At 39.0% G+C, this 23680-nt stretch overlaps 1 protein-coding gene across 1 annotated transcript in view; it reads right to left on the bottom strand.

Annotated features, from left to right (window-relative positions):
- Nucleotides 1–8297: 8297 nt before the first annotated feature.
- Nucleotides 8298–23680, bottom strand: part of LOC121422615 — a 112101-nt gene continuing 96718 nt past the window's right edge. Inside the window, exons 43-46 of the mRNA XM_041617772.1 lie at nucleotides 15205–15486; nucleotides 11885–12178; nucleotides 10490–10765; nucleotides 8298–8822 (exon numbers count right to left, since the gene is read on the bottom strand). Of these exons, the coding sequence (XP_041473706.1) occupies nucleotides 8515–8822; nucleotides 10490–10765; nucleotides 11885–12178; nucleotides 15205–15486 (1160 nt within the window). The 3' untranslated portion in view covers nucleotides 8298–8514. The remainder of the gene's footprint in view (nucleotides 8823–10489; nucleotides 10766–11884; nucleotides 12179–15204; nucleotides 15487–23680) is intronic.

The raw sequence follows: 23680 nt of genomic DNA, 5'->3' as shown, positions 1-23680 counted from the left end.
TGAACAATATATGGATTAATATTTTCATTGAACAATCCATCATGCTTTCTCTCTCTCTCTGGCTCTCCATCCTCTAAACACATTTTATACGGTGAACCCAGCTCACCCAGGGATATAACCCCGGGATGCGCGGATATAACTTTCGCGCGTAACGTGACTGTCAGTGGTGGCGGGAACTATCTCACTGGGAAACTCTGAGGGAATATGCTTTCGCGCAGGCTTCTGTACATTAATATTGTGATATATATCATGGCGACGAATTGTCCACCAGTAGCATGAATGACCAGCAGAACACGTGGATGTTTGTGAGTATACCTTTTCCCTATAAATTGTATTCGTCCCGAAGGAAAAGTAAATTTTTATATTATAACCACATACAATATATATGTGTTTTCGAAACATACGTCAACATAATAATGTAATTTTCACATGATTGGCGTCTCATAAATTAAAGCAGCTCGTTTATTAGGCCTGTTGCCTAATAAATCCTGTAAATTGCCATTGTAAATAAGAGTAAATACAATTGAATGAATGAATATGCGCGAGCAGTATGATATCAGGAGGATTCATAATTTTGATGTTTTTGAGCGTTGGTCCCTTTTCCATGAAGGCGGGTGGGGGGGGGGGAGTCAACATAAACTTTATTCAACTCAGTGGCGTGCATATGGAGAACTTGGCCTTGGGGCGCTTGCTCCTGACTAAAAAAATCACGACCAAGAAAAAAAGAAATTGAAAAGAGAGAAAGGTGAAATACATTTTCTGAATATGTCAAAATTTATCAAAATACTTATGTCAGAATTTTTGCTTGCACGCTGACAACTTTTCATAAATGTTGTCTAATAAGCCATGATCCTTTTCACTTTTTATTTTTTACCCCTCATATGATTCCAATTAGTGTATATACATGTTTTTATATATTTATATTGATGTTGTCTCAATGCAATCTGTAGTTTTATCCTGAATTCCTTTTAATATTTTTACACTCTTATATTGTTTGTCCTCTTAAAATTGTATGCGTGCACCAGAATTGTGTGTTATGATGACAGTTTCCAATAATTACATATTCATTTTGAATCATTGTACCTATTTTATTATTCCTTGCTCCTTGTGAACGCCTTTTCAATAACGTGGTATCAGCCTAATTCATTCAATTTTATAAAATATTTAGTGTAAATTCTTGCCAAACTATTTAATTTTATGATCTTTTCTTATAACAACATATATCATGTCACTTTTGTTATTCTGTTTGATTTACCGTATATGTTCCATATGTGTTTACTTTTTTCTTTGTATATATGGACCCATGAAAGAACAGTATAGTCATGTAGACTAAACTGAAAATGGGCTATCCATCCGTTTTGCATTTTTTTAATATACGGAAAATAAATACTTTACTATAGTATAATATCCAGCCCTTACAAAAAATGGCTCATTATGCCACTTATTCAATTCAATTAAAGGGGTACTCCAGCCGGGCTGAAAATAATATAATTTAAAGAGATAAATAAAAATCAGGCAAACAATACATTGGATCCGAATGGGATAAGGAATAGTTTCGGCATTTTAAAGATTTGAATTATTTTGGTGAAACAGTTCTAGGCATGTCTTTATGAATATTCAGTGAGCAAGGTGAAGTCATATCTCCACTTGTTCTTTTGTATTTAATTATATGAAATTAGCTTTATACATTCTTTTTCAAGCAAGAACTGAAAAAAATGCATTGACAACATATTAAGTGCATCAGATATTCATTGCTTCAACTGAATTCATTAAAAGGGAAACACATCATTTACACGTATTGATTTAATGTAATAACATTTAAAAAAAGACAATGGGGATGTGACATCATCAGCCCACCTAATGAATATTAAACGTGCAGATAACTATTTTCACAAAATATTGATAAAAGTTGAAATTCAATCACTTCGTTATTCTTAATCCGATTTTGATTAAATTTTCAGCATTTTGCTCTGTGAATTATACTCTTCATTTAGATGTAAATATTGTTCAGATTGGAGTACCCATTGAAAAATGAATTGAGAATTAAAAATGATTTATATTCACAATAGTAAATGATAAAGAAGAGAGATAAAATGTGTGCAATTAAAAATATAGATAAAAATGAATAAAAACGAATATGTTTGCTTAATACTATAAACGAGGAGAAGGCATAGAATACAGAGAAGCCTTATTGGTGCTGCCACCAAAAGAACAAAATAATGAATCTATATCAAATGTATTGGCATGAGGCTATGCTCAATGTGGAGAAAAGCTTACTTGTCAATTTTCTTGTTCAAAGTTTATCTAAACATAAAATTTCATATTTTATTCATTTTTGCATATTTTTTTTCGAAATCGTGTAAATGAGCAATGGAAATAGATTAGCCATCTGTACTTCACCTAGTCCAATGACCTTCTAATTGGACCAGATTTCAGTCGCTCTTGTTTGTCCAGACCAGTCGGGAGGGAATGTCAGTTAAACAAAACAAAAACAATGGCGTTGGTGTTGGTGTTATATTTATTACACTTTGCTTCATTTAATTGCTAATTTAAAAACTGCATATTTAATTTCAGAATAGTTATTGCTGGTCAAATTGGTTGTTGTCATTATCTAGGATGCCTTATGAAATAATTATAATCCACCACAGGCCACAACAGGCTTATATAAATACGTGGAAATAGCAGGATGATTAAAATAAAAATTTATAGGACAGATTTTAAACTTATATTCAAAAATGATGCAGTCACCATATATATTGGATACTTTGCAAAGATAATTATATGGGAAATATTGTCCAAACGTAATGTGTCATTAACGGGTTGATTTGATCAATGTAATCTCATCATATACTCTTGATTGCCTTGCAGTATGGGATAGGACTTTTTTTGTAAAAAATATCATCCGCCTCCACAAAGATGACAGGGTATGACACCACCGCTTACATTCACGCCAGTGTGTCTACTTTGATTGTTTGTCTATCTGTTTTATATTGGACAAAACGAAGTGTTTAGATCTACACTAGAATAAACAGAAGTTTAATGACTTTCTCTATCAATATTACCATAGAGCTATTAACAGATATTACCACACTCCAAGCTCCAAGAGTTGGAGCACAAACTTACAATGAAATGCCAACATATGGATTGAATCAATCACGCATCTCTCCCTTTCTCTATCCTCTTTCACATACATGCGTGTATTCTCAACGGATGTGTCCATGGCGAAACCAAGGATATACAATAACTCAAAATTTCGCCCGTATAGTGTAACTGCCATAAGTGGTGGCGGGAGTTACCCAATGAAAAAATAAACTGAGGAATTTCAATATGCTTTTGCGCCAGCGTCTGTACATGACTCTCATGGCGATGACAATTTAATGTATACCAACACTGTTAGAAAAAATAAAAGAAGTTCCTGCAGCAGAGTCTCGAGAACACCTGTAATCTTACCGAATTGCGTAATAATCATTCTGTAAATTTATGAAACAAGTATTTTTCTGCAATTTAACAGAACAGGTCTGTTTAAAAAGGGGGAAAAGGGTGTTTTATTCAAGGAAATTTGTAAGATTCCATACATCAAATACCAATTTCCTGTAAGATTACGCAATTCGGTAAGATTACAGGTGTTCTCGAGACTCTGCTGCAGGAACTTCTTCTATTTTTTCTAGCAGTGAATTCTAGACCTGTACAAATATAGAATGCATGACCAGCGGAGCGCATTGATGCTTGAGAATATACCTATATATATATATATATATATATATATATATATATATCCTATAGACCTAATATTGTATTAATTTAAGGGAAATCCTTCCTGAAAGAAATATATTTGCATACTATAAGCATACGAATAGAGGTTCTCTAAACAAACGTCAAGAAATAAATGTAATTTTCACATGACTGCGTCTCTGCATTTAATCAAAACAGCTCTTCCGTTAGGCCTGTCCTGAACATTTTCATTGTACATGAAAATAGATAAATGATTGAATAAATAAGTAAATCAATAATGATTTAAAAATCATTTTTATTATTTTTTTTCTTGAAAACAAAGCTTGCGTAATATTTTCAATGAATACGGATGCAGTACCATGATCATTATAATAGGTGGAATCGTGTTTATGGTATTTTAGAGCCTTATGCAGTTGGGCCCCTTTTCCTCGAAGTTTGGTGGGGGAGCTCAACTTAAAGGGAAATCCAGCCTTGGCCATAAAATGTTGTGTTGGGAAGGAGAAAAATGAATTAAACAGAATGGTGAAAGTTTGAAAGAAATTGGACAAGCAATAAGAAAGTTATAGCTGCTTTAAAATTGAGATCACTAATACTATGTAGATTTCAAATTGGCAACTGGGTAAGTAAATTATGACAAGGGGCAAGGACAACTTTCCCATAGGCCATGTACTTTATTATCAGGGATTTGTGGTTTTCTCCTAAGTACCCATTCCCCTGGGGCAGTAATCTAGATATAACCCATGTAGTATATTGTTTTATGTCCTCATGAAAGAAAAATATAATTTGAAATAAAACTTTTGGGAAAAATGACATTTTAGCCATAATATGTATTGGAGAACATGGAAGAGTAGTCCTTGCCTTACATCACTATGACATCCCATAGATTCCCATATGCGGCCAATTTGAAATCTCCATGGGTATAGTGATTACCAATATTTACAACTTTTAAAAATTCATATCTTTCTTTTTGTTTGTCCAATATTGTTCAAACTTTCACCTATCAACTTGTCTGATTTTTCTTTTCCTTATAAAAACAAGTTTTTATTTGGGTTGGATTCCCCTTTAAAGCTTTATCATTTCAGTGGCGCACAGATGCCCCACCCCCTACTTGGGGCGCTTTACCCCCAACCCCAAAAGAAATTAAAATCACGATTAAGAATGAAAAAATAGAGAAGTGTCAAATTTATTATTTGAGTATTATGCCAACATTTATCACAATATCGTAAATTTGTTTTGAAATGTTGAAATCTTTTTCATAAATATACCCGAAAAGCTATACAGCTCCCTCATTTATTATTATTATTTTTTTTTGGGGGGGGGGGGTCATTACGCCACTGATTTAATTCAATTCAGGCGAGGTTTATTGAAAAAAAACCCTGCTACAACCACCATAGTGCCAGAATTATTTAGATGTTGGCGGAAATTGCTTTAAAAGTTTTAGTTGGTAAGCTTAATATTTCTTCATGCGAGAGATACTCAAGAAATCGAAATGATTTGTGAAATGAGGAGACAGCTCAGAAGGCACCAGAAATAGCCTTATTATGGGGCTGCCACCAAAAGAATAAAATAATAAACCGATACCAAAAGTCTTGACATGAGGCTATGTTCCATGTGCAGAAAGTCGACTTCTCGTGCATCAATTTCCTTCGTTTAAAGTTTGTTTTAACATGAAATTTCATACTCTATTCATTTTTTTACATGTTTAGTCGATATCATGTAAATGTGATAGGGAAATAATCATGATTAGCTAATTTCTATACTTCACCCAGACCAATGACCTTCTATTTATATCGGGGCCAGACTTCATAGTCTACGTACAGTTGTTTGTCCAGACCAAATTGGTGGGAATGTCAGATAAAAAAACAATAAACAATGGTGTTGGTGGAAAAATGAATTAAAGTATATGATACATTGATTCATTTCATTGTTAATTCATTAACTATATTACTTGCAGAATAGAAAATGCTGGCCATGTTGGTCGATGCCATTATCATATCCAATCCAATGTATGAATATACAGACTATTTGATGACCTATCTGGGGAGTGAGCGCCCTTCGGCCGCTCGTAAAAAGGGACATTAAATCGAGACGGTTTCTAGTGATTCAGCAATGGTTTACGACCGTTGTCAAAATTTGAGAGGAATTGAAGTTCTCTGACCTTCGCCATTGGCTCAACGATGTATGAAAAATCTCAAATATATCCTTTTTCCAACTTTTTTACAACTACCCCCTTTCACCCTGACGAGATAAAAACGAGTGATTTTGGCCAAGTAGAAAATTAGTCGAATTGGAGGCCATTCGTGACATTGATGAGTTAATAACGAGAGAGTATGGAGAGATTTTGGCCGGGGATCTCATAGTGATTAAGCCGTATGATCAATTGCTCTCAGAATTCAATGTAACCTCTCTAGAAGAAAGACGCTCTACCCTTTCACTTAAATTTGCTCAATCTCTTCTCAAATCTAAGATGCATCGACATCGCCTTCCTGCAGATAGAGGTAGTGACTGTGGTCATACTCTGAGGAATGCATCTGCACTATCCCTTCCCAGGATGAGAACTGACACATATTGGAATTCCCCCATTCCTTATTTCATTCGAACTTTAAACAGTCAGTGAATTTAATTTACTGTGTGAAATTTATCCAGTTACATTTTCATTTCTGATAGCCCATTGAGTATGGTTAATCTAAGACTATATCTGTATGCATAAATTCTTTTTCTCTCATCTGATGTGCAATACTCGGGGGGGGGGCACTCAGTATATAATGCATAGTGGGTATGTGCCGCGGAGGGACAGATGGCCCCATTTTTACACTCAAATTTCCGTTCCAAGGCATAGCATTTTTGTCTTATTGAGAAAAAGAACAGAGAAAGCCGCTCCAAGGCATAGCATTTTCTTCTTATCGTGAAAAGCGAAGAAAGAAATCCGCTCCAAAGCTTCGCATATTTTCTGTTACGCCGTTCCGGTCGCATTGATCTGCTACAATGAGCCGCAATTTTGGTGAAAAGCGGCCGCTGAGCGATGTCCGACCATTGCCTATGTGCTAGCGCATCCGGCGCCCGTGCCGCCGTGCTAGCTGTATGCACGTATGCCCGTTCCATGGGGATGCAATTGCGCATTCACATGCAGGCGACTCGTTCCAAGGACCCCCGTTTTCACAAACATTTGTAGTTCCGAAGCCCGTTCCGAGGACCCTCCTTTTTACAATTAGCCCGCTCCGAGGCCCCCGTTTTTTGTCTCGCCCGCGGCACACCCCCACCACTTTTCTGGTCGAGTGCCCCCCCCGGGGCAATACTCCTTTGTGATGTTTTCTTTCTCTCTCCTCTATCACTTTCCTCTCTTTTTCCTTGTTCCTTTGATCTCTTCCCCTTTTTTCACTTTTCTATAACTTCTCTTCTGTGATTTCATCACACTGTTATCTGCCACATTTATATAAATATTCTGAAAGCTCTATCTACACATATACTTGTCGGTTTGCTCATCCTGGGGATGATGGTGATTTTATTGTAATGTTTGCCCAAATGTATTCACAATGAAATTAAAAAAAAACAGTTATTTCTCAAGTATAAGTTTTATGATTGCATTTTAACATGGCATGTACTTTGTCGTGCAATATTCCCTAACTGCATGCGATGTACTTTGTCTTTTCCTCTCTCTCTCTCCCTTATTTTTCTCCTTTTTATCTCTTTCTCTGTCTTTTTGCTCTCTTGCTTATTTGTCCTTTTCTTTTTTTCCTTTCATCAATGCAGTAAACTCGCACTTGCCTCTTTCACTTTGGACAGCATTGTTTTGTGAATCAGTATTGCAAATTATTAATGTTTTATTTTTGTATTTCTCCATTTCATATGGTGTCTGACCAGTATTCATTATTATTGATGCTTACCTTTTTTTTCTATGTATATCTAGTTTACTTATTGAACTTATTATTAGATATGATGTCCTTTCAGATTCTGGCTATGTCTGACCTTTCTATTTCTCTCTTTCTGTCTTTCTCCCTCCTTCTCTCTCCCCCTCCTTGTTGCTCTTTCCCACTCTCTCGTCTATTATGATTGCCATCATGTCATTTTCTTTTTTTCTCACATAATTCTTATATTTGTAATCTGCAATTCATTGTTTACTTGTGGGTCTTTCTTGTTCTCCTCCTTTATTACTTTTTTCCCTCTTCATCTTTTGGTACACCCCCTCTCTATTCTCACCTTTTCACATGCTCACTCTTGCCATTCTTGCTCCCCTTTCTTGCTCCTCACCTGTTTTTTTTTTTATATATACACAAATTAAATCTGTCCTATTACATGCAACTCCTCATTCTATCTCTTTTTATACTATTATTGCATTTTAAACATAATGTTTTTTCTTCTTTAATGGTCACTGCATGTTATGTATTTATTTATTTCTTTGTTATGTATTTTTCAAAATGTAAACTCACATTGTTAGTCCTCGGACTTTTTGATGTGTATTTTTTAATAAAACCGAATTGAATTTGAATTTGAATTTGAAGAACTGAAACTTGCTTTCCACTGCCATATCGGTATCAATTATATTATATATATATATTTATTGTCCCATAGCATGATTTTAGCAAAACAATGTTTTTGTTATTTTTTACCCCTTCAACACTCCTGCACTCTGCCAAGTATTTTGTCTGTAAAAGATCTAGCTTCCAAATCATTTGTAATTTAATGGAAGCTTGAAAGATATTTCCAGAAAAAAAATCATTGACTTCCCAGACAACCAGCTATCACCATTAATGGTTAAAACTCTGAAGGCAATTAAGTCAACATTCAGAAAGAGTCGTGCTTACGTGTAAAAGCCAAATCACTTGCAAAGTCAATTTCAGTATTTGGATTTGCACTCGCCACGATGTTAATATCAACGGTGTACTGTGTTCCCGGGTCCAGTCCAGTGAATCGATGTGTAAGAGGTGCAGCTCCTGCTGGGGCACCAATAAGTCCTCCATCTTGTACTAGGGTGACACCATCATTTTGAAGGAGAGTCGGGTGATATGATATAATGCCTTGTGTAGGGTCATGGTCCCAGACAATGTTCATGAAATCCTCACCACGGTCATCGATGGTGAAAATAGTGTTGTCTATATTTATTCAATAAAGAAGTAAAATATTAGAAGTTTGAAATAGATTTTTTTCTGAGGTCAAAGGTCAGCAAACTACTGTGTGAGTCAAAAAACACTTCACATTCCCCATGTAAGGAAAAATGTGTCATGAATGCATGATCATTATATATGACTGGAAAGAGTAATTTCTCCATAATAATTTCATACATATTTATGGGGTATGTCTTCAGCTAGGATACCAAGTACGTATTATCTGCAGTGATGTAAATGTTGATTTGCGCCAAAAGTAAGACATGACAGAAATGAATGAATCCAGATGCCAAGGATGTCATAAAAAACTACTTGAGTTAGTAAACATATTTGCAAATTCATTTCAATGAATCTAACTTGAGAATTGACAGTAAGAAAGGTGTTAATTAAACAATCATACTGTAAATCATTGAAAAGGTGTTTTGAAATGGATTTTAATGCAACCCTTGTAGGATTATGACACCACTGACATCTGGATTCATTCATTGCAGTCATGCCTTACTTGGCACAAATTAAAATTTACATCACTGCAAAGAAACCCGAGCATTAACACATAGGCCTACCACATAAATATGGTATCAAATTATCTTGGAGAACATACTCTTTCAGGTGATATATGATAATCATGCGTTCATGAAATATTTTTTCCTCAAATTTTGAATTTTCGAGGTGTCGAATATTTTTTTACTCACACGGGTATAATGTTCCAAAACATCTGTGAGGGAGCAAAAAGACTGATCTTTTGGCGTATTTGTGCCTTGATTCTTATCCATTTTCTTTTAATATTTGCTTTCCAACAACCATAATAACATTCTATTTGTATTCCGAGTAAAGGAGAACACAATAATAGCACAAGGATGGAATTATTACGATGGAAACGATGGGAGTTGCTGCTACCATGTTTGGCATTCAACAATTAAAGAGATAGAGCCTCTTTGATCCGGCACTGCACAGCGGCTGCCGGGACCACGATCAACTGTGCAAAGCAAATTTTCAGAGTATTTCATTTCATGTCTACTTTGAACAATAAAATATGGATTTTCATCATTTTCATCATTTCATCATGTTGAGTTCAAGGACACACCAACATACATGTGTATCTCTATTAAGGTATATGCAAGTGCAACGCTGGGATCTTGCTGTCAAAATAAGAGCTTGGTATTGGATGGCAGGTCATACTAGTGAACATAGTCCAAGACCAAAGACATTGGTGTGCTGTCATCGTTGGCCCCATAATCCAGAAGTGACAAGCCTTATTAAAGGAAGTGCGCCCCCACAAAGCATGAAAATTCTGTTTCAAATTTTAATAGATCCAGGATACACTCAAACTGAACAGTTCAGATGATCAACAACATGACACTAATAACATTTCTTTTTCCTTAGTTTTAAAGAGTTTGGAATAAAATAAAATTGCTCAAATAAATCTTTGGAATACTAATAGGTTAATTTTCCTTTATTAGCAACAGCTACAAATTGTTAATCTGAACAAGTCCAAGTTTTATGAACTAGCTCCATGATGACATTTCAAAAACTTATCCTTGGTTTTTAATTTTGATGATGATGCTGCTGCCACCGCCGCTGTCGGAAAATTTGCACCTATAGTCTCGCTCTGGTTCACAGGTAAGAAAGAGTACACTAAACCTGAAGAGTATTACCTGGCGGTGTTACCACAGGGGGAACTTCAGTGAGACTAGCTTGAGCTCTGATACCATTCCGTTGACTGTACAAGTTAAATGTGTAATCCGTATTGGGTTGAAGATTCTGGACCTGTTCGGATGTCCTATCTGCTGGTAGCTCTAGAGAATTGACCACTGCACCATCGGCGTATGAGATGACATATCCATCGACGTTCCCCGGGCTAGACCAGGATATAGTATAACTTGTGTCGGATGTCCGTTGTATGGTAGCAGACACAGGAGGAGAGGGTATCACTGCAAATTAAATTTTAAGAAATAAAATGGAAAGGAAACAAAATGTTATAATAGAACTTCTTAAAATTACCATATTATCTGATATTTTTTGGCAGGTGAAATGAGAACCTTGTTCTCCCAACACATCTACCAACTGGGAAACTGGCTTAGCCTATAAAGTATGAGTTACAAAATCAAGTGATCTATCTAAGTATGAGCTGCCAACTGAGCCGACAACCGTGCTATAGCTGAGAAATCAAATGAGCTGAGCTATCAATGAAACTACAGACTGAACTATCAACTGCGCTCCAGACTCAGCGACCAACTGAAACACTAAATAAGTTGCCAAGTTACGAATTGAGCTACCGACTGAACTATCTACAGAACTATCAACTGAGCTACTGGCTAACCACAGATAACAATGAAGCCAATTGGCTATCGATAATATTGAATACCATCTGAGCTGCACACTGAACTGTTGTCTGAGCTATCTAACGACTGAGCTACAGGTTGAGCTCCTGGGCCCCATTGCATGCAATTTACTATTGTAATATATTTGCCATCCAGTGGTATCTTTCATAAAATCCTTGATTTTGATTGGCTGTTGGGTTATGTTGCCATTGTTACCACTTTCATCCAACTGGGCCCTAAATGAGCTAACAACTGAGCTACTGATTGAGCTGGGTGCGGAGGGGGGTGTGGGTCCGGACTACCTACTGAGCCCAATGTTGAGTTGATTTGTCTATTTAAACTCCTGGTGCAATGATTATTCATCAACTTTTCTTTTCAAGGCTTCTGATTAACCATCGATTAATTACCAGTTGATCACCTGATTCCACAGCCTCATGTAGTCCTAAATTTAAACAAATGTTTTAGAACATTGGAAAAGTAAATCATATATCTTCTATTTCATCCAGGTTATTCTCTTTATCAGACTAACTTTTGATAATCATTTTTTTATTTCTACATATCACTGCCAGTGCAATCTCATTTATTCTTTTCTACTCTTTTTTCTTTATTTTCTTACCATTTTTTATCATTCTGTTCCTGTCTTTTTTTCATTTTATTTAGTCAATGTTAATTCCATAGAGTTACCATTGTTTTTAAAATGGGTACATTTTAAAATCACATTGCACTCACCATTCTGAGGAGGCAGAGACGCCACAGACCGAGTGTTTGGAATTTCAGCTTGATTAAAATCCAAATGGGCAACGAATGCACTATTCGGATCAATATCACTTCTACCCTGTAAGTTGTTGTCTTGAAATGTAATCGTTGTCACTGTATTGTCTAAGATGGTCTCGCCATTGGCCACTCCGCCTACCGAATATCCTACCAGATACCCAAATACTCCTGTCGGGTTTTGTGGGGTTGACCAGGATAAAGTGATGTAGTTCAACAAGTGAATCTGATAGTATGACGAGTCTGTACTTGCTATAAGGGAACAGCAATAGGAAGAAACAGAAACAAAGAAATGTTAAATGGACATTCGTACCAGTGTCTGGTTAATTTGTTAACAAAAAGTCTAAGGATACAAACTTTGTCATTTATGTGACGTGGTCAGGGTTGGAACCCATGACCCTCAATCCATGTGGCTGGTGCTATATCAATGGCTCGGTCATAGCCAAATGTTACATAAACACAATTGTGTAAGAAGTATATATAGATGATTGTCTTCACCATCGATGAATCGGAAAGGAGCATGTGACCATAAGAAACAAACAACTTTCTAAAATCTTTGACACTTTTGGCTTCCAATAATTTTAGGACAGACCATGGTCTAAGTTAAAGGTCAAGTCCACCCCAGAAAATTGATGATTACAATGGATAGAGAAAAATCAAAAGAACATAACAATGAAAATTTCATCAAAATCGGATGCAAAATAAGAAAGCTATCACATTTATAAGATTCGCTTATTTTTCACAAAACAGTTATATGCACAACTCATTGATGTGCAAATGAGAGAGTTGATGATGTCACTCACTATTTCTTTTGTTTTTTATTGTTTGAATTACACAATATTTCAATTCTTTCAGATTTGAGAATTGGGACCAACTTGATTTAACCACAAACTGTTAAAGTATTGGTAATTGCACATGTTCAGGGGAGAATAAAATTTTGTTTCACATGATGATGAGGAGAAAATAGAATGTTTCTTATTTCATATAATGATACACAAAAGAAATAGTAGGTGGATGACATCATCACTCTGCTCATTTGCATACTGACCAGGATGTGCATATAACTATTTTGTGAAATTAAGCAAAACTTTAAAATATATTATAACTTTCTTATTTTGATGAAATTTTCAGTGCCGTGTTTGTTGATTTTTTTTCTTTTTATTCAAACCAAGTTTTTATTGGGGTGGACTTGTCCTTTAAACATGATTTAAGAATACCAGCCTTAAGATTTAATAGCGTTTCTCTCAGAGACAATACTGGTAAATGATTATTACACCCGGGTAAAGTACATAATGCTCATGGCTGTCAAATGTAACGTCCCTTTGATAATATGCACCGGCTTCTATAGTAAATATGTCCTTTGCTATAAATTGATCTTTATTGAACTATTCCGAGACACAGGTTCGTATGACTAAAATAAGAACCATTTTAAGAAAGAAAATGTAGGAAGGCAAGTGGTATTGGTTTCATATACCAACTACCATCAATTCTTCAGTTTATGAAAATATTCCCCCCCCCCTATAGTGTATATTTAACAATTTTCTTCAGGGTAGTAGAAATATATATATTTTCTCTATAATAGTGAATATGACAGAATATTGCTCATGCTTCAGCAAACAATAAAAGGAGCTAAAATGAAATGCATGGGCACAATGAGAGCAATTGTCTAAAATATTCATACCCAACAACAACCCTTTTAACATGTATGATTACATTTGATGTTTAATTAAATTTGGAACAATTTTTTTTAAATTCCTTTTCTTTCTAAAAGGGCATGGGAGGTTTATTTTCACTCAGTCAAAACAGACGGTAAAAACCTCAGATTGTCTTGATTCTAACTCCATCATGGCTAAAACTACTTGACCAACATACTTATTGTGGTCCCACCATCACTTAATTGGTTGAATATTATGGTGGTGTAACTATCACTTAGGCTAATTCAGATAGAGGGTCTATAATTTCCATCAAGTTTAATTAGTAGTGTTTTGCATTTTGTCACATGATGATTTGGTTCATAAACAGCTCAACTAATCAAATACACTAAGTGATGTTAGACAAGGTGGATATTACAACGATGTAGGTATAGCATAACCGGTGTGTTGGCTCAGTTGGTAGAACGTTCGTCTCACAACCGGGAGGCGGGGGTTCAAACCCCGGCCCCGTCAGACCAAAAGACGTTAAAGATGGGAGTTGCTGCTACCCTGTTTGGCGTTCAACGATTAAAGGGATAGAGCCTCGTCGATCTGGCGCTGCACAGTGGCTGCCGGGCCCACGATCAATTGGGCAAAGCAAACTTTCGGAGTATTTCATTTCATGTCTATTTTGAACAATAAATTATGGATTTTTTTTCATGTAGGTCATCATTAAAGCAAAGAAATTACCACCATTTTATTGTTTTCATTACTGTAACTCCTAGAAAGCATTCTAAAGTGTAATTTATTTCATAATTTCCTTTTATGTTTTATTGACTACCATATGTTTTCAATTCAGTGGATTGGGGGTTTTTTTTACTCACACTCGGCATAGCATGTTCTACTGTGCATATGAATAGCTATGCCTACCGGTGGCTTCCAGTGGCTCACTTCATTCATCATCCCTGTATAGCTAGCTGTATGAGCCGCCAAAAGGATTACAGCGCAACTATCAAGTATTATATCCTAGATAGATTGAATCCTGTATAGTGATTGGTTTGAATAGCATCATGTGACCAAATATATTTCAACTATGATGTTGCGTGACGTCAGACCTCAATATATTTTTCGCTATACCATTATTTCAGAAAACTGGATATTCAGCGAAACTCTCGGCCAGCGAGCTCTCTCTCCCAGGCAAGTCCCGTGATGCGTCGGCGCAGGCACTAATCTGCATTCCGCTGAGCGCGGTGGCTCTAAGAAAAGCAGGTAATTCGAGGCAAGCAACCAGACTTTGGAAGCTCAGCGCATAGATTTTGGTTAAAAATTTGGTTAAGAGTAGGATATAAAACAAATATATCAGGCATTACATTCAAAAGCATAATGGAAATTATTAATCCTAGGTTGGACTGGCAAAATTACTATATCGGGAAAAATAGTAATTGCCAGACCAACCTCGGATAAATAATTCCACTATACTTTCTCAAAGCCTGATATATTTGTTTAATATATGTTGATCTTTATTTTCTTTCAATGTTTGATTTTTTTATCTATATGTCTTTAGTACTGCCAGTGGAGGGCAAATTTTCTATAATTTTTTTATATGGATCAATGAAATAGATCTGAATCTGAATCTACAATTCTTACTGGTTGTTGCTTCATCTGATCCAACAACAGAAGCTTGATCTGTATTTGTCAGTACATCTCTAACGATAGCTTCAACAACAGCAAAGTACGGGGTTTCTGGTGTCAAGTTCTCAAATAATACAGATGTGGTTCCAGTTGGAACACTTTGTTCAAATTGCTGTAAGCCATCCTCACTGAACAGAAGAACCCTGAAGGAGTCGGCAGCGATGCCATCAGTCGACCAGAGTACCTCCAGTTCTTGAGCTGTAACAGCCCCAATATTCACAGTTCCAGCAACAGCAGCTGTATGGATTATGAACAAATCATGAACAAAATTTTTAAAAATGATGATTATGATAATGATGTTAATGCAATGCATATTAACCCCTTGCATATATAAGGGATGGAGGAGTACAGAAAACACATGTTAAACCTAAACTATGCAGTCTGCAATGGGTTAAAGGAAAGTGAAACCTTTGAAACAAGATAGCTTGTGTAAAAACAGAAAAATCAAAGAAACAGATCAACAAAAGTTTGAGAAAAAATGAATGAATAATAAGAAAATTATGAGCATTTGAAGTTTAGATCATTATTGTAATGTAAATCCTCCCATTGGCAATGTGACAAAGATGTGTGATATCACATGTGAACAACTTTCCCATCGGTTTTGAATATATTTCACTTAAAATGCCTCTTTTATCACATCTACCAGAAGATCATTAATTCTTTCTAAAAGAGGGTTTGTAATACAGATTTGCAAAGGATAAATTATGGATAAAGAGGTTGTATCACCATAAGAAAGAGCAAAAAGAGACATTTTGGGGGTATTATATAGTCCATCAAAGGGAAAGTTGTTCACATGTGACATCACATATATCTGTCGCATTGCCAATGTGAGGATCTCCATACATTAGTAATCACAATATTCAAATGCTCATAACTTTCTCATTATTTGTCTGAACTTTCCTCCAACTTTCTTTGATCTTATTATTTGATTTTCTCTTTCCACACAAACCCATTTTTTCCAAGGGTTTCATTCCCCTTTAATATTGACGAAGAGGATAACAACAAGCAGAGCCCGGGGAAATTCTGCAGGTGCTATCTGTAGGAAACTGAAAAAATAAATTTTGGGATACGTGACATACACAAAATGGTCATTATTTCTGCTTCTAATGTTTATTTATTTCAGTCATTTCATTACAATATGCAGAAGTTTCTGAATATTAGTGAAAGAATGGTTTAAGATCAATTGAGCAAGTATAACACAACCGTGAATTTATGTGGATAATCTAAATGTATTCTTTCCCGATTCTGGTATTTTCACATGGATTTCTACCATGAATCAGCCAATAACATGTCAGGCCATTAAATGAAACAAATATATATATATATATTTCTGATAGCCTCGATTTTTTTTCGTATCCGTGTTTAGCAACTATTCAGACGAAGGTCAAGCGCACACTACTGTACGTGATAGTAAGATACGATTGCATTAAGATCCGACTGCAAAAAAAAAGTTACCAATCCCATCTCAGTGCAATCGTATCACAGGCCAGCGCACACATTGCAAATGCTTTTCAGCACGCTTGATCTCATGGTACCTCTTCTTTTGTCTTATCAAGCAAGATCATTCCTACACTGTTTATCATTGCAGACAGCGTAATTTTCCCTATGTTCACCATGTCTGTACCCAGTTATGTTATTATTCACTCCGGCAGCAATGGTGAGTAAATATTTACCCCCCCCCAGATCATCACGGATCTCAATCAGTAAAGATCAGTGTTGCATCTTTGAAGGTGTAAAAGGGGCTTGATAAATAGAGATATTTTTCCTACATTTCTGTTTAATTACCCAGTTAACTCCGTATTCACTCAGGAAATGCTGGGAAAATATAAATTAGGCATCATGGATCTCATCCATGTTGCATCCTTGAAGATTTAAAAAAGTCATAGAGAAAATCCCTTTGATAATAAAAATTTATTCTATTACTCTTACTAAAGATAATAGTAATGTTGAAAGTGATGAAGAATTTGGTAAAACTTTGTAAAACATGCTTATTAGAGTCGCACTTAAATATTGATTGCAGTAAAAAAAAAGGCATGACCGCACCGGTCAGGTCATGCCATGAGGGTGCGTGATATTGCGTATTAGTCAATAAGATTGTTTGTTGCATATTAAGTATGCGCCAGAATTTAAGCATGACTTTAAGTCACACTTAACTTTTTGTGAAACACCCCCCTGGTTCAATAAAGTCCTATAAGAAATTCAAAGGATATTATCAGCATCACCTCTTTGAATCATTGTCCCCAGCTATTAGGGTACCAGTGTCTTCCAGCAGCTCTCACAAGCCTATTTGAAATCGACCAATCACCATCCTCCTGCTTTCCTATTGGTTAATCTGTAATTACCTCTTCGTTCCTGCTTTCCTATTGGCTCAACCTTAATTACTTCTTTATAACTGACCTGGTTATGTACCCGAGTTTTCAAGTGGATCATCATTCCTGATGACGACCAGAACACACTGTTTGAAACATCGTTAAGGGTTCTTTTTAGAGCTAACATACAATCAAGAAAGAATAACAAGCAGTCCTTTTCAGGACTACATACATGGTGTTTACCGTAAAAACTTCCATTATTTGAAAATTATGCGACCATCCACAACAATACCAACAATAAGTGTCCAGGGAAGGTTCTCTGTAAATCGCCAAAATAGTAATTTGGTCTCTTTAAAGCAAAAATTAGAATATTAATCTATCTGAAAGAACAAGACTTTTTCTTCATGCAGTGAAAATTTGAAGTGATCCTCTTAAATATTTTCAGTCCACCTCCCACTGTTTTTGGGGTTTTTTTTCACTCCTCCTTTCGTTTTTTTTCTGTTTTTTCTTTTCTTGTAACATATTGATATAAAACAAGTTGACAACTACTTATAATTTTATTAATAGGGAAACTATCAGCTCTGCTTTTTAATAGATTGCCCTTCATATCCTCATCTTATTGATATATCTGTTTCCAATCTGAACGTTCAATTGCATAACATTTGTCTTATTTATTATGAATAATGGTGATGTATTGTATTATTTTATTATCAATGATTTACTGTCTTTTGATGGACGTTACATTGTATTTGATATTTTATGAGATATAAAAACAAGGCAAAAGCGATTTTGTGTCTCGCCCATGTATGAAAATAACCAGAAATATCGGGATTCGCGAGGGCATGCAACAGAATTGCATCGAAATTTCATTGTAATATGACTGGGATGGAACAAGACTTGCCTTAAGAGCCTTGCACGTAAATTTTAATGTTGACCTGAAAAGGACCTTTGACCTTATCATGTGATCTCCGACTGCAGCATAACATGCAGGTCCCCCAAGTCAATCTACCATCCAAGTTTGGTTGAAAAGCACCTTACGGTTGCGGAGTTAGGTAAGGTTGACCTGAAAATGACCTTTGACCTTATCGTGTGACCTCCGACTACAGCATAACATGCAGGTCCCCCAAGTCCATTAACCATCTAAGTTTGGTTGAAAAGCACCTTACAGTTGCGGAGTTAGGTAAGCTTGACCTGAAAATGACCTTTGACCTTATCGTGTGACCTCCGACTGCAGCATGTCATGCAGGTCCCCCAAGTCCATCTACCATCCAAGTTTGGTTGAAAAGCACCTTACGGTTGCGGAGTTAGGTAAGGTTGACCTGAAAATGACCTTTGACCTTATCGTGTGACCTCCGACTACAGCAAAACATGCAGGTCCCCCAAGTCCATCAACCATCTAAGTTTGGTTGAAAAGCGACTTACGGTTGCAGAGTTAGGTGTCATAAGAGAGTAGCTTGCATGTAAACTTTAACATTGACCTGAAAATGACCTTTGACCTTACGATGTGACCTCCGACTGCAGCATATCATGCAGGTCCCCAAATTCCATCTACCATCCAAGTTTGGTTGAAAAGCGACCTACGGTTGCGGAGTTAGGTGTCATAAGAGTCTTGCATGTAAACTTTAACATTGACCTGAAAATGACCTTTGACCTTACCATGTGACCTCCGACTGCAGCATATTATGAAAATACTTACCATGATTTTCTTATTTACGAGATAACTGGATAAACCCATTTGATTTGCTAGTTCATTACAATGAACTTGCGTGCCGAATATAGAGTACACAACTTTTCCTGCGCGCGCGCTGCATCTCCCTACCAACGCACTATCCCAAGATCATCGCGCAATTTGGCGCCCATTTCCTCTCATGAGCCTGCGGGCAAGACATGTTGTCACACAAGGCGAGGGGCAGGAGGGAGGGTTCAAATGGGTATATCCAGTTATCTCGTAAACAAGAAAATCATGGTAAGTATTTTCATAATTTACTATCAATAACTGGGATATACCCATTTGATTTGCTAGACCAACACGGATTCAACGTGAAGGGAGGCATGTCTAGACTAAGAAGTGCGTAAAAATAGGGAGATGAAGACACGAAGGCCGTTGCCTTAAGGACAGGGGAGGCAAATAAAGCCTCATGTGAAGAAGTCCTTAAGAACAAGGAGTGAAGGAAAGAGGAGCGTCAAGAGGCGGTCCTCAAGAAGTCGTGAACGACGATTCCAAGAAAGAGCCCAAGAAGAATGATACTAAGTATCATGGGCCCTCGGCCTAGTGTCAGGAGAACAACATCACCAGCTGACTAGATCGTAAGATTCCGATTTTGTTAAAAATTTCAACAAGAATCGTGATCGGAAAACTGAAGCTTTTAAGGCTCAGTAAGTGATCAATCGATCAATCTGAGAAGGCGAGATATCTCAGAAGCCTCCGCGTGGGAGAAAGCGCCCAGAATTCGATATCTGTCTCAAATGCGTGAGGGCAGAACATCTGCAGAATTCTGATAGAGAGCTGTGGCAGAACGTTTCTAGCGGTCCGAAAGGGACCAGGAACGACGGAGAGTAGGGTTTAAGAAAAAAAACACTCGTAAGGGAGTCAAGAGTCGAGAAAGCGACTAAGTGCCATCCTGTTAATAAGAAATGCCGCGGACCTGCTGCCTATGTAGAAAGGAGCAGTCTGGTCAAAACAGCTCAACCGGGCGTGTCAGAGAAACAGCGCGGTACACATCACGACGAAACAAGTGTGATAGACCGAGTGATCGAGAGAGAACTCAGGATCCCCTTTCTCCCGTACTGATTGAAGCACCCGCCTGAGGGTGCAGCGCCCGCGGTGGAAGAGGTGGCTTGGCTCAAGCCACAATCGCCGAGAGAGCCCGTAAGGCTAGGCTGCGATGGATGTCCGCTGGGCGGGGGAATCCCTAGCAGCAGCAAGCGTACGCCAGACTGGGAGCTGGCGAAAAAGTCTCTGTCATGATCTTACGTGTAAACGACAATCAAGAGATGCTCTAAACGAACAGACATCGCCAGATATGATACCTCAACAGTTACGTTCCCAACGGAATCGAATGAGGTAGCAACGTCCCTGTCCTATCAAGTTAGGGACGGAAACTGGCTAAGAGTGTCGATGTCCTCGCTTGAAGAAACAAGCGAAGGAGTAAGGAGACTTGAGGAAAGTAATCACAAAAATTTCCTTCAGTCTGCGGTGAGAACCAGTTGTTTATGAAAACAGCCACAAGGCCTGGTTTCTCAGGTGATCGTAAGAGCAAGCACCGCCGGCGCCGGTTGCGGCAGCGTGGAACAGTCCGATATCGGTAAGATAAGGAGTTCCGAAAAGCTGCGGGGGGGCGGCAAAAATGACGCCCTAAGCAGCGGGGGATGAGAATCTAAGTTTCTAAAAGAAGAGCTCCAGTGAAATAAATCACTTACATGGAGAGACTCATCCACAGTCGGCCCGAGAGAAAGCGGGTCGTAGTGATCGTGGTTAGGTAGGCATAAGCATACATCCATCCACGGTTACATCATCCTCGGTCGCGCGGTGACCATGGCCACATGCATTGCATGGAAGGAGGATGAAAGTAGCATGCGAGGCGACTCGAGTGTGCCGAGGGAAAAAGCTTCTAAATAAGAAGACGATTCGACAAACGGGCACGGTAAAAACATCCACCGTAGACCACTCCACACAAGGAGGAAACGGCGGAGACGCCCGCAAGCTTGACCCACATAGAGGGCAGTCTATAAGATAGACTGTTAGAGCTCGACCGATGGTCTGGCGGTGTACAGTTTGGTGTAAACTCGCCGACCCGGCACGGTGGGTGTGCCCAGAAAGTAGGCATAGAATGCCGACAGAGAGTCCTGGGGCTTTAAACAAGCTTGAACGCACGTACATAGCCAACAATCTCATGAGATGTACGGCGGTTTCTTTCCTCCGAGATGATGCTTACCCGACCGGGAAAGACTCGGGGAACAGCTGTGAATGTCAACAGGAGGGATATCTAGCATATGAAAAGCTGATTCCCTCCAGGTATTCGGTGCGGGTGCTGCCGGCGGTGTCCGGGGGGACGACCGGTGATGGCAGCTCGGGCAGGGCTCGTACGAGCCGCCCGAATACGAGACAAATAGGTTAAAAAAACCAAAATGCACCGGGTGGTGAAGGCATAGCGATTATTAAGCACAGGAGAACTTTTAATCGCCGTGACATTCAGATCCGATATACATACTCATAAGCTCGGAGAGCTACGAGATAGTGAGACATACCGCTGAGCGGTGATGGTGCTCATATCGGAGTCGCCCTCTCTACAGCGGCGATCGCTGGAGGACGGGTGTCTGTACTAGCCCTGACTCTAACCTTACAAGAGTAGGAGCTAAGTAAGACAGGGCACCCTTACTTTCGAATAGAAAGTGAGGTTCAGGCCAGAAACCGACGGTCCCGTCGCCTGGGCGGACGGTCCGCGGGCGTGATAGGTTGCCCTCTCAAAAGCAGCCAAACATTCTCACGAGAGAAGTGCGGCATGCGGTATGTAAGAGATTCTTACCTCCAATCTACAGGCCCGCTTAGGGGGTAGAATGGAGAGAGTTACCGCTGAAAGAGCCGTCGCCGTACGTGAGCTTGACGTAGAGGGCGAATTCGGGAGTACCTGCATAATAAGGGGGAATACCCATGCAGGTAAAACTCGCCGATGGTTCCCCGGAGGTCGGGTTGGCGAGAGGAATCTCAATCCGATCAATACCCGACACCGGCAATAAGACCGCGGCGGTCTTATAATGACGGAGAACACAAGGGTAAGAACCCGTAATGTTCGGGGACGCATAGATGCAACCTGAACGGATGCAACGTCCAGCCGTCGGTCACCGAGAGCTTGCCGACATGTTGATGCCTGAAAGCCGTATGTCGGAAGCACCTGCATAGAAACGGGGGTTACCGTGTAGGTGAACAGCGTTTCAATAAATGCTCGGTGTGAGAGGACAGGTGATTGCTTGAACCGCCCAGTGCTTAGCAAGGCGGCTGAAGCTGATATGAAGCGTGGGTGAATAACCCGCACTGCTCATGGGAGTATGAAACCGCATGAGAGTTGCGACGCCTGACCCACAATTATCGGGAGTCTGGTGACATAATGGAGGGCGATGCCCGTATGTCGATAGCACCTGTGTATTAGCGGGGATTTCCCTTGCACGTGCGTGAGCCGGCGAATCATGAAATCGCCGGTGACTCTCCGAGGTGCAAGATGGCGAATGTCTGCTTAACCTGCCCGGTGCTCGACACGGCGGTTTTAGCTGACAGGGAGCATGAGGATAAAGATCCCTGATGCTCGAGGGCGTTTTGTTGTAACATGAAGTTACGACACCTGGCCATCGGCACAAGAATCAGAAAGAAAGGTCTGCCCGCAAAGCGGGATTAGCGACCTAGAATTTCTTCTTCCTCTTCTGCGCGGCCCCCGCTGGGGGGCAGAAGAGGGTACAATCATCGGGAGTCTGGCGACGCCCGTATGTCGATAGCACCTGTGTATTAGCGGGAATTTCCCTTGCAGGTGCGTGAGCCGGCGAATCATGATATTGCCGGTGACTCTCCGAGGTGCGAGACGGCGACTGTCTGCTTGACCTGCCTGGTGCTCGACACGGCGGTTTTAGCTGACAGAGAGCATTAGGATGAAGATCCGTGGTGCTCGAGGGCGTTCTGTTGTAACATGAAGTTACGACGCCTGGCCGTCGGCACAAGAATCAGAAAGAAAGGTCTGCCCGCACAGCGGGGTTAGCGACCTAGAATTTCTTCTTCTTCTTCCTCTTCTATGCGGCCCCCGCCGGGGGGCAGAAGAGGGTACAATGATCGGGAGTCTGGTGACATAATGGCGGGCGACGCCCGTATGTCGATAGCACCTGTGTATTAGCGGGAATTTCCCTTGCAGGTGCGTGAGCCGGCGAATCATGGTATTGCCGGTGACTCTCCGAGGTGTGAGATGGCGACTGTCTGCTTGACCTGCCCGGTGCTGGACACGGCGGTTTTAGCTGACAGGGAGTATGAGGATAAAGATCCGTGATACTCGAGGGCGTTTTGTTGTAACAGGAGGTTACGACGCCTGGCCATTTTGTTTGAGGGCCGGCGGTTCGTGAGAATCGCTAGAGGCACCTCGGTG

The sequence above is a fragment of the Lytechinus variegatus genome, chromosome 10 (assembly GCF_018143015.1).
Source record: "Lytechinus variegatus isolate NC3 chromosome 10, Lvar_3.0, whole genome shotgun sequence".
NCBI lineage: Eukaryota > Metazoa > Echinodermata > Echinoidea > Temnopleuroida > Toxopneustidae > Lytechinus > Lytechinus variegatus.
The sequence above is the reverse complement of the archived record's forward strand: the minus strand, read 5'-3'. Positions and strand labels throughout refer to the sequence as shown.